General features: G+C 38.3%; 1 protein-coding gene across 1 annotated transcript; it reads left to right on the plus strand.

Annotated features, from left to right (window-relative positions):
• The first annotated feature begins 2,755 nt into the window (after positions 1-2,755).
• LOC125239098 lies at positions 2,756-3,646 on the plus strand. Its single transcript, XM_048146588.1, has one exon. The coding sequence runs from the start codon at positions 2,756-2,758 to the stop codon at positions 3,644-3,646; it is 891 nt and encodes a 296-aa protein (XP_048002545.1).
• Positions 3,647-13,004: the final 9,358 nt, after the last annotated feature.

Here is a 13,004-nt window from a genome sequence, read left to right on the forward strand (position 1 = left end):
CTTAAAAAAAAAAACAATTGACCTAAAGAGCCTTCCCTTTAAGTTAACATAATAAATAATTAAAAACATGCAGGTTGCTTTTTTTCAGTAATCATTTGTTTCCGACTTTCCCTTATAGACGTACATTAATATATTCTCTATTTCACTGATATAAAATACTAACATTATTTACGTAGTCGCGGAGAAAAGGCCCTCGCTGAATCTATTGTAGTATTTTTGGGTCGCGATAATTCCCTGTCACCTATTGTGGCCGATGAAAGGGTGTATTGTGTCGGATGCACAGAGGAACCAACCTTTTGAATAAGTTCGGCGGTTCGAAGGGAAATCTATATTAATATTTGTTATTAAATCTAAGGTAACAATTTGATGTATTTTTGGGGCAGACTAGACCTTTTAGAGTGAATACATCGTTATTGGTAATCATGTTTTAACTAGGGATTGCAATCCGGTCTGACCTCCAATCCGGCCGGATCCGGCCGGATTTTAGCCCCAATCCGGCGGATCCGGCCGGATCCGGCCGGATTGGCCTTGAGGATTAAAAGTGCTCAAATAGTACCTTTTTTGCATGTTTTCATTATAATACGATGGTATTTTGCTTCACGATTAATAAACCAAAAGATTAAAACATTTTTACTAGGTATAACAATTACATTTTACTATAATAAATTAATAATCAGTCGCAAATCAAATTCTTTCGTTTTTTTTTAACTTTCATAGGATAACAAAATTATTTTCGTGTAACATTTAACAGCAATACCTACCTATAGAGCTTTTAAGATACGTTTATCGGATAAAAAAACTACAGTACCTAGCTAAATTGAAGTCAGCAAGAGTAATTGACCCTAGTATTATTTGGTATTGCTGAATCAACAATCTTACTTTTTATTCCTTTTAAAAAAATATTTTTAAGCTTTGATTTGTTGTTTTATTATTTTTGTAGCAAATGTAGCTATATTACCTCGCACTTTTCTCACATTATGCCGAAAACATGTTGTTCTTGTAGTCCTACGTTACCACAGAGGTGCAAAGGGCCTTCACGAGCTCTCGCCAAGCCTTCCTATCTTATAGCATTTTGCGGTTTCCAGCCGAAAGCAATGGTTGCGTTATTTCGTTCTCTTCTTCAAATAGTGTGCTATTCATGTTCCTTTTTGTGTCGCGGTTTCCTCACCAATGGGTGTTTGCTGGCATATACTCCATAGGTCCTGATTTCGGATAGTGTTTGGCCAGAAAACGCAAAGGATCGACCTGAGGGACATGTTGCCGAAAAGTTTTTTTCATATGGCCCTTTGTCACTCTCCACCACTCCACATTTTGCATCCAAACAAACAATTGCACAGATTTCACTACGGATTTAAAGACGGAAAGTTTGCCGCGTCGCGTGAGCATATTATTTGACTTCTAGTAGTTCTTAGAAGTTCTAAGCTGCCTTGAAATGAAAATAACGTACGTAGTACATTATTTTTTGATTGGAAATCAGAGCGGATTGCAATCCCCTGTTGAGAGACGATAAAATTTTGGCATAAACTTTAATTTTTTGCACTAAACTAACACATTTAGTTACATTACCGGTTCCGGTACCGGATCCGGCGAATTTTACCGGATCCGGTACCATGAAAAAAACACCGGATCCGGCCGGATTACCGGATCCGCCGGACCGGATTGCAATCCCTAGTTTTAACCCTCAACGAAAAATCGACGAGGTGTTAAGTTTGACGTGTCTGTCTTTCTGCCTGTGTATGCCTTTATTTGTGTCTGCCTTTATTTTGCCTGTTATTGCCATGGTTACGGTCTCCTGAGTCACGCTGGTTTTATGCAAAATTATGCTACTTAAACTATGAAAACGTGCATTTTTCTGGTGTTAACAAGCACTTTCCTTAATTTGCCATCTACAAATATGGACTACACGCATGCTTGCATAATTTCAGTAGCATAATTTTGCATGAAACCAGCGTGACTCAGAAAAGAACTAACTAAATACTTATTACAAACATGTAAATATTCCACGGAGTTAAATAATGTGGAATGATACAGCTAGTAAATAAATACTCATAATAAAGTTTGTGCGTGCTAAAAGAATAATTATCTTAATTAAACGTATATAATCTTTTATTTTGGTTAATACCATAGGATAAAAACTTGACATAATGTCCAAGCAATTCGTTAAGATAAAAATGATGTATGCTCTCATAAGGCGCTGCTGTCAAACACTTCGCTCAAATCAACTCTCCGTTAATAAAATCCTATTATTACTATTTTAGTGTTTTTTCGGAGTAATTTGTTGCTTAAATCGTCAATTATCGGCATCAATTTAAGTTGATCAAAATACAATAGTGCTTCCTAGCGAAATAAGTGCGAAAATTATCATTATAAAAAGTGCAGTGCGCGTCCCCCGTACCACGACACCGCCTCGGGCAAGGAAGTCGCTATCGCTCGCGCGGCTCGCAATACTAATCTCTGCATTTGATCGTCAAGTTGCGCTTTTGTGGTACAGGGCACCTTCAAAACTACAATGTCACCCAAGATCAAAACAAAGATATGTTCTGGCTGTGATGGGGAAATATCGGACACTAAAAATATGCTGATATGTAAAACGGGAGCCTGTCAAAAGGTCTTTTGCAAACTTTGCATTCCAATTGAACTATCTTTGGCAGAAAAAAATGTCTGGACATGCCCAAATTGCAAAGCTACGTCGAAAAGAGGCGGCGATAACTCCTCGACTCCTGTTCGTACGACGCAGTACGATTGTAACGTCACAATGCGTAAACAAAACAAAACGTCTCAACAACTACAGTCTACAACGGGATCGGGACCAGAGGTGGACAAGTCGACGGCGGAACCCGCAATGCCCCAGACACCTTCTCTAGGGACTCCCGGTGATCTGACTGAGCTAACGTCAGAAATAAAACTTTTACGTGGTGACATGTCAAACCTCAGGAACCAACTATCTTCTGCTTTGGACTCCCTGGCTAAGTGCCAAACCCGTATGGATGAAATAAACGGCAAACTCGCAGACACCGAGCGCCGGCTGCAGGCTTTGGAGGACCAGCAATCGCAAAATGTACGCATTAAGGCTACATTACAGGACCTTGAAAACAAGTACAACATGCAAGCACAACTTGCTTTAAGAAATGAAATAGAAATCATCGGTTGCCCAGAAATCAAAAACGAAAATCTACATCACACTACAATGGCCATAGCCACCAAGATTGGTATCAGTGTATCGGAACTAGACATAGACTTTGTTTCAAGAGTGGGACCCATAAGAAAACAATCCAGCAACGAGTCTAGCCAAGCACCACGGCCTGTGATTGTACGTTTTGCCCGCCGGAAGGTAAGAGATGACTTTCTAGTAAAATCAAAAACCCGACGAAATCTGGATACTGCGGATATTATCACAGAATGCACCCCACAGAAACTATACATTAATGAACGACTTACTTACGAAAACCGTCTGTTATTTCGTAGAACCAGAGAGCGGGCGGGCCAGGCAAACTTCAAATACTGTTGGACTCGAAGTGGATTCATCTACACAAGAAAGCGAGACGGTGCAGAGGCCATCAAGATCACCAGCTACGACTGTATCGACCGCGTCTTTGGATCTCCACAGCAGCCTGAACTTGCTTCTAAAGGCTGCCCTGATGTGTAATTGCGCCCTAATTACAAGATTAACTGGTATTTCGTTAATATACTTCTTAGGTTTAGTATATGTCAGCCAAGAAATAGTAACAACTCTTTCTAAACTTAGTTGTATTTATTTTTGTTGTATTTTTAATATTGGAACTTCATTAAAGTGTAGTCAGCATATCAGAAATTCTTCACCATCACACATACTCACTACAAATATATTACACACATCAAAATACACTACTACTTGCCAACCTGTTAAGAAATATGATCCTGGAGCCTCCCTTTCCCTTTGGCTTTGTACTGATACTCCCTTCATGCAGCCGCCGCCACCGAGCTAGACCCGGGGAAGATATTGATGAAACTTTCATGGTAAGTTGCCACTCGGTAGGGACTCCAGAGCTATGCCAAAAGTACCTTAGTCACACACATAACATAAAAATTCTAACATTTAATATTCGGAGCCTACAATGTAATATTTCAAGTTTTTTGGTTACTTTAAAGCGTTTTAATGCAAAGTTTGATTTTATAGTTTTGACTGAATGCTGGCTGAAGGATGGCTTAATGATAGAACAAATAGATGGCTACAATTCCTACCAAACTAAAAATTTTGGTAACCAGGCAAGTGGGGTCGTAGTATATATAAGAGACATTTGGAATGCCCAAGTAAGTGAACCAAAAATTCAAGATGCCGATTGTCTATTGATTGAAGTTCCAAAATGTTTCTCTCTTGTTGGAATCTATCGCTCTCCCTCGGTGAATAATATTGACCCTTTTTTAACATCGCTAGAAGCTTTTATACAGAGTACTAGTAATAATTTGGACCTTATTATAACAGGGGACATAAATATAGACATCATGAAGGCTACGCCCCAATCTTCTGATTATTTATGTCTCATGGCTAGCCTAGGTCTCACTTTAGCTATTAATAAGCCTACAAGAATGGAAGCATGCCTGGATCATTTTTTTGTAAAATCAATAAAATCTTATAAAACAGTGGTTTGTGAAACAGATATTACTGATCATGATATGGTCATACTTTCCTTGTCAAATAAAAATAAATCAGTTCCAATAGAAAGGTCAGTATACAAATTAGATTACAAAGCTATTTTTAAGGAATTAGGTCAAGCGGATTGGGATTCTATCACCAATAGTTCCTCCCCTACTGAAGCTGCTGATGCTTTCACTGAATTTTTGACTAAAATTATTCAAAATAATTCGACCAAAAGATCAATCAGTCGCTCCAAATTTAATATAAAACCTTGGATGACCCCGGGATTAATCCGATGCTCCAGACATAAGGACCGATTGCATTTAATAAGCCGCAAAAACCCAAGTGACCTTAATGCCAAATTAATTTACACGCGTTATAGAAATTTTTATATAACACTTATTCGAAAACTACGAACCGAGTATGAGCACAATCTAGTTAATGAAAATCGCAATGACCCTAAACAACTGTGGAAAACTATTAAACAAATAATACAAATCCCGAAAGATAATGGAACCCCTGGCTATGCCACAATAAAATCCACTGTACTAGACTCACTGAATCATATAAATAATTATTTTGCGACCATTGGTCAATCACTCGCAAATAGTATCCTAGCAAATTGTGGAGTAACTGAAGCGGCCCTTGCATCAAAAATCAAAATACCCGCATCACCATCAAAATCCTTCTTTTTGTCCCCCACTAACATACAGGAAGTAGAAAGTATAATCATGAGCCTTAAATCGAGTGGTGCTACAGGAATAGATGGAATAAGCAATCAGTTCCTGAAGCGCGCAAAAGACCACATAGTTAAGCCTCTCACAACCATATGTAATCTTAGTCTGGAGCATGGTTCTTTCCCAGATACCTGGAAAACGGCAGCTATAGTACCTATTTTTAAATGTGGAGCAAAGGATAACGTAGGTAACTACAGACCAATATCACTTTTATCAAGCTGCTCAAAAGTGCTAGAAAAATTAGTTAACAAAAGGCTTATCAACTTCCTAAACTCAGAAGGCCTGCTGTCTGAAAGGCAATTTGGATTCAGACAAGGCAAATCGACTGAAGATGCTGTCTCCCTCTTTTCCAAACTGGTCAGTGCATACTTGGATAAGGGTAATCCGTGTATTGGAGTTTTCTTAGACCTATCCAAGGCTTTCGATACAGTGTCAATTCCTATTCTACTACAGAAACTCGAGCGCCTTGGAATTAGAGGAGTAGCCCTATCATGGTTTAGTAGTTACCTGACTGACAGACGTCAATGTACAAAGCTTGGAAACACGTTAAGTGAGTCAAAACCAGTTGCTTTTGGAGTCCCTCAAGGGAGTATCCTAGGTCCAACACTTTTTATAGCATATTTAAATGATATCACAAGTAATCCCTTAGTTAACGCAGATATCATTTGCTACGCAGATGATACTGCAATACTATTTCACGGTAATTCTTGGCCACAATGTTTAGATTTTGCTCGCTGTGGTATTAGTTCAATTTATAGTTGGCTAAAAAGTAATCTGCTAACTCTCAATTCCGCTAAAACGAAATTTCTCTGTTTTCACAAAACCGCTGCCTCAGTGCCCAAAATAATCCCCGAGTTAAAGATTCATGATCCTAACTGCCATCAAGATTCGAAGTCTTGTAACTGTTGTACAATTGAACGATCGTCGTCAATAAAGTACTTAGGCGTCACTCTAGACGAAAAGCTTACTTTTTCTTACCAATATCTGGGCGACCGAGCTTCGCTCGGTTCTATTTTAATATATCACGTCTTTAGATAAAAAAAAAACTCTTATAAATACAAAAACAAAAAAAAAGACAAAAAACAAAAACTTAATTTCTGACCGGGATTCGAAACCCTGACACCTACGATCTATCTGCGTACATTAGACCGACCTCGTGCGACTGAGCTAAGCGGAATCGATGCGCGCGCGGCGAAATTAAGGACCATATTTTACGTTTACAAATGCGAAAGAAAAACTCATGAAAACTCGAAAATTCGCGTTTTCCGGGATGTAAGGCTACGCTAGATCGATTTTTCACCCCCGAAAACCCCCACAAAACAAATTTCAGCGAAATCGTTAGAGCGGTTTCCGAGATCGTCGGTATATATAAATAAATATATAAATAAATAAATAAATAAATAAATAAATATACAAGAATTGCTCGTTTAATAGTATAAGATATTGAATCCGTGTCGACTAGAGTAAGAAAACTCATTTATGTGATGAAGAGGCTAAGGGATGTCACTGACAAGAAACTACTGAAAATCATATACATTGCACTTTGTCAGCCAATCTTAACTTACTGTATCACCGTTTGGGGAGGTGCAACAAGCTCAGCAATGATCACCTTGGAAAGAGCACAGAGATTTTTACTTAAGACGGCCCTTAAAAAACCCAGGCTGTATCGTACAGTTGACGTATATAAGGACATGGATGTGCTCAGTATCCGTAAACTTGCGATCCTTAGGTTAACAATGGTAATGCATCGTGAATTAATAAAGTCAGATTATCGCACCTCTAATAATAAGCGTGTTTTTAAATTACCCATCCCTAGGACAAGAACTGCTTTCGCAAAAAGGTTTCAAAACTTTCTCTTGCCACACTTATATAATAAAGTAAACATAAAATGTGACATCAAAAACTGTACTGCTAACAAAGCTAAACACATAGTCACTTCTTGGATTAAAGATCTTAGTTATAATGACACAGAACAACTTATGAAAACTAATGGTTGGTAAAGGGTACATTGTATCAATAGGCTTTGATATTATATTTTTATAATTAACTTGTGTTTTCCTATTTGGCCCACAGACACTTACACACACACACACACACACACACACACACACACACACACACACACACACACACACACACCTTATATACAAGTCATTCACTCCTGCTGACTACAAATATACAATAAAGGTTATTTAATTAAATGTGTTAACACTAGTAAAATCGAAAATTCGTTACTGAACTATACTGTGATTAACCGTGTTACCCTTGTTAAGTCTGGTTAGCTTTAGTCTTAAATAATTTTTAGTCATTAGAATTGTTTCTTCAGCGTAGGAAAAGTAAATGTAATATGTAAATGGTAATGTCTGGACTGACTCCACGAGACAGGCCTAGCCTAGTGTGGTGGTCAAAGGTAAAATCTTTTGTAACACTTTTTGGCAAATAAACTATTTTTATTTTTTTTTTTATTTTTATTTTTTATATTATCACTTTTTATTAAGACCAGAGCCCCTACTATGAATATAAGTACCTATTATATTGTTAATAATACGAGTAGATCACAATGCATCTAAAATTGCAAAAAAAAATTGTAGCCGTCTAAATGAGACTATACTTATCGAGTAGTGTTGAGCAAAAAGTAATTGCATTACAAACTATGAATTGTAGAATTTTAATATTTAAATAAATTACAATTTGAATTAAATTTCAAAACATTATTTTCAATTCAATTAAGTATAAAATTACAAATTACTTTTACCTTGAAAAACATGTTCAGTTCATATGCACTGCTAAACATGTTTCCTTTGTGGAAGGTGTTTATGATTGAAAAAAGGGAATAAAAAATTAATGTAGTTTTAATTAAATTTTACTATGTAATTTAAATTAAGTAACTACATTTAATTGAATTACGTACGTAATTCAATACAAGATTTTGCATTAATAGTAATGTAATTTGTAATTCATTACAAATTAATCTAATTATGCCCAACACTGATCAAGTAACATTATATTAAACGTCAGAAATTCATGGTAGCGGCTAATCTCAGCGCAGCCGTGTGTGTGTTACCACAAAGTGGATTAAAATAATTAAGTAAATACCTACCTAAGCTTTTCGTCCATTTTTATTTTTGTTTTCGTCTACCGCAATTTTTCAATGTCACATACAGTATAAGCACTTCATTAAGGCGTCTGCGAGTTGAAATGTGTTTGTCGTTTTACGACTCTCGTAGGCAACGGATTTATTTAGAAACGTTACAGCCATTTTATTGCCTGCGACCGAGCATTATTACGTATACTATAAAAACGGAGGAAAGAAAAATACTGTGGTATTTATTTTGTTGGTATTGTTTCTGGTTAATCGTTGTTCGCATTAAATATTGCTAAAAAAAGAAAATTAAATATTCATTTTCAAAATTATGAAAATAATTACAGTTCTTTGTTCTGATTAACAACAAATTGATCGGCTTTTTTCGCCCTAAAAGTGTCTTACAACCTTCTCAAAATTGTAAATTTCTCGGATTCATATTTGATTCTCGAAATCTAACTATGGGTTCACCCCAAGAAAAACGGGAAAAAATTTACTGTTTAGTAACTAAATTTATGAAGCTACCTCGATGTACCATTCGAGAGTATGCTCAGTTGATTGGTGTTCTCATCTCCGCATGCCCTGCCACCAACTATGGTTGGTTGTATACAAAATTACTAGAAAGGCATAAATTTCTTAGTCTCAAAAAACATGACGATAATTACGAAGCCAAAATAAATCTCCCAGAGACTATCCTGGATGATTTACGTTGGTGGAAAGATAATATATATACAACTTCGTCACATATGAGAACGTCAAGTTTCAAGTTAGAAATTTACACAGATGCATCAAGAACGTATCTTAGTACAGCTCACCGAGTACAAACGTTCTCATTAATTAAAATTGAAAATATACATATATGACAGAGAACTTAATCAAAATTTCAATACCTGATTTGATAAAAACCTCTGCACCTGGTCGAGAACAGCCTCTATTGAATATACCTTACTTTAGAGAAAATCTAAGCATTTGTCCTGCCCTAACTCTCAAAGACTATATTTTGGTAACACAAAATAAGAGAGCCGGGAACCAGGGCACACTATTACTGACGTATAAAGCTCCCCACAGAGCAGCCACAAGCCAAACTGTGGGAAGATGGATACGGCAGGTGCTAGCAGCGGCGGGCGTGGACGTGTCCAGGTTCGGCGCGCACAGCACGCGGCACGCGTCCACGTCGGCCGCGAGCGCCGCCGGGGTGTCCAACTGTCCATAGAGGTCATCCGCAAAGCTGCTGGGTGGAGGTGGACAGCTAAATCTCAGACTTTTTCAAAATTTTATAATAGGCCGTTACAAGACGGCAACAATGATGCGTTTGCTAAAGCTGTGTGCTTCGGTAATAATATATCTGATTAATCTAATAATTATTGTTTCGAATAATTGAAAATTATGTTAATTAAAATGTAAAAATAAACATAAAGAATATGTTTAGGTACTATTGTCCCTTGCAATAAATCAGAGTGATTGATTACATATTTGTATACTATAAAAACGGAGGAAAGAAAAATACTGTGGTATTTATTTTGTTGGTATTGTTTCTGGTTAATCGTTGTTCGCATTAAATATTGCTAAAAAAAGAAAATTAAATATTCATTTTCAAAATTATGAAAATAATTACAGTTCTTTGTTCTGATTAACAACAAATTGATCGGCTTTTTTCGCCCTAAAAGTGTCTTACAACCTTCTCAAAATTGTAAATTTCTCGGATTCATATTTGATTCTCGAAATCTAACTATGGGTTCACCCCAAGAAAAACGGGAAAAAATTTACTGTTTAGTAACTAAATTTATGAAGCTACCTCGATGTACCATTCGAGAGTATGCTCAGTTGATTGGTGTTCTCATCTCCGCATGCCCTGCCACCAACTATGGTTGGTTGTATACAAAATTACTAGAAAGGCATAAATTTCTTAGTCTCAAAAAACATGACGATAATTACGAAGCCAAAATAAATCTCCCAGAGACTATCCTGGATGATTTACGTTGGTGGAAAGATAATATATATACAACTTCGTCACATATGAGAACGTCAAGTTTCAAGTTAGAAATTTACACAGATGCATCAAGAACGTATCTTAGTACAGCTCACCGAGTACAAACGTTCTCATTAATTAAAATTGAAAATATACATATATGACAGAGAACTTAATCAAAATTTCAATACCTGATTTGATAAAAACCTCTGCACCTGGTCGAGAACAGCCTCTATTGAATATACCTTACTTTAGAGAAAATCTAAGCATTTGTCCTGCCCTAACTCTCAAAGACTATATTTTGGTAACACAAAATAAGAGAGCCGGGAACCAGGGCACACTATTACTGACGTATAAAGCTCCCCACAGAGCAGCCACAAGCCAAACTGTGGGAAGATGGATACGGCAGGTGCTAGCAGCGGCGGGCGTGGACGTGTCCAGGTTCGGCGCGCACAGCACGCGGCACGCGTCCACGTCGGCCGCGAGCGCCGCCGGGGTGTCCAACTGTCCATAGAGGTCATCCGCAAAGCTGCTGGGTGGAGGTGGACAGCTAAATCTCAGACTTTTTCAAAATTTTATAATAGGCCGTTACAAGACGGCAACAATGATGCGTTTGCTAAAGCTGTGTGCTTCGGTAATAATATATCTGATTAATCTAATAATTATTGTTTCGAATAATTTAAAATTATGTTAATTAAAATGTAAAAATAAACATAAAGAATATGTTTAGGTACTATTGTCCCTTGCAATAAATCAGAGTGATTGATTACATATTTGTTTATAATTACTTCCTAACATTAAAATATTAACAGGATGCAAAACTTGCTTCTCTAAAACTCTACCTGGTTATTTATTATATCTGAAGAATGAAGCGATGAAATATAATAGATGATCAAACGAACTTCTTGAAGTGAAGTTTTCAGATTCAGATTCAGATTCAGATACTTTATTGGTAAAACATTATTTTACACGTCATACATTAATGCAGATACATAACTTATCGGTAAGTACCTATTATACATTATTAGTACATATATTACATTATTATCTTTATTTATCTCTTTTCTTAGATTAGGTTTTTTACAATATGAGTATAAAAGTAAAATAAAATAAAACACTTACAAAACAATATAAAACATATAAACACATTATAAAAAACCTAACCTAGGGTGCCGCCAGCAGCGGGGCAGGGCCCAAGCTGCCGGTGGTTAGGGCTGCAGAGAGAGGAACCGTCGGACTATCCGCGCCGTGTCCAAGATCACCGCCTTCTGCATCTGACCCTTGATCCAACCACCTAGCGAGAGTCTCTTAAGATGTTGGTCGAGACTCTTCGCTATGAGACCGTTCGCTGAAACGACTATCGGAACAATGATCGTTGAATCAACATCCCACATAGCGGTTATCTCGTGAGCCAAGTCTAGGTACTTACTGGACTTGTCCTTCTCGGCTTTCACGAGATTCTCATCATGGGGGATGGTGATGTCAACGAGCACTGCCCGGCGTTGCAGTCGATCTATTATCACAATGTCAGGCTTATTGGCTACAATAGTCCTGTCAGTGATAATAGATCGATCCCAATAGAGCGTGGCACGACCATTTTCAAGAACTGGCGCAGGTAAGTACTTGTAGTACGGTACTTCGCGGTCCACAAGGCCGTATTGAAGAGCAAGTTGCTGGTGAATAATCCTGGCTACGAGATTATGTCTGTGCAAGTACTCGCCGTTAGCAAGATGAGAACAACCGGAAATGATATGCCTGAGTGACTCTCCGGGACGGCGGCATGCCCGACAAATGTCGACCGTACCGTCCTTCAGGATATATTTCCGGTAGTTGTTCGTCATCATAACTTCGTCCGCAATTGCACAGGCAAAACCCTCGGTTTCTCCGAAGAGGTCCCCGAATCGTAACCAGTTCACCGATGCGAGCAGGTCTACATCGGGTCCCGTGAGGGCCTTGTAGAACCGCCCGTGTAGCTGCTTGCTCTCCCATACCGCCTTGCGGTCCGCAGTACTTAGTACCACAGGTTTGCGCCAGTTCTGTTTCGCCAAGGAGAGCGGCGTGAGGTTTCCGTCAACTGCCACCACATCACGATGCATCCCACACTCGTTGTTAAGGAAGTAATTCCTGAGATTGTACACCTCACGGTTGTGGAGATCTTTGGCGTTTAGGAAGCCTCGACCTCCGCACTTCCGTGGGATGTACAATCTCATAACAGACGAGCGCGGGTGTAACATACGATGTGTGGTAAGCAGTGAACGGACCCTCCGATCCAGGGCGTCCAGCTCAGTCTGGGTCCACCGTAGTATGCCAAAGGAGTATGTGAGTAGAGGCATTACCCAGGCGTTAAAGGCGCGCACTTTGTTGCCTCCTGACAAAAGACTGTTAAGGACTTTTGTGAGCCGACTGAAAAAGCGCTCCTTCACCGACCGTCTAATGCCAACATCCTCAATACCCAACGACTGTGACATACCAAGGTACTTATAGGTTTCTGATTCAGAGATAGATCTGAACGACATCGTCTCAGAAAGTTGTAAATTTTCTGAATTTACAACCTCCCCCGCTGTACATGCATGACCGCACACTTATCGACACCAAACTCCA

The sequence above is a fragment of the Leguminivora glycinivorella genome, chromosome 2, assembly GCF_023078275.1.
Source record: "Leguminivora glycinivorella isolate SPB_JAAS2020 chromosome 2, LegGlyc_1.1, whole genome shotgun sequence".
In the NCBI taxonomy this organism is placed as follows: Eukaryota; Metazoa; Arthropoda; class Insecta; order Lepidoptera; family Tortricidae; genus Leguminivora; species Leguminivora glycinivorella.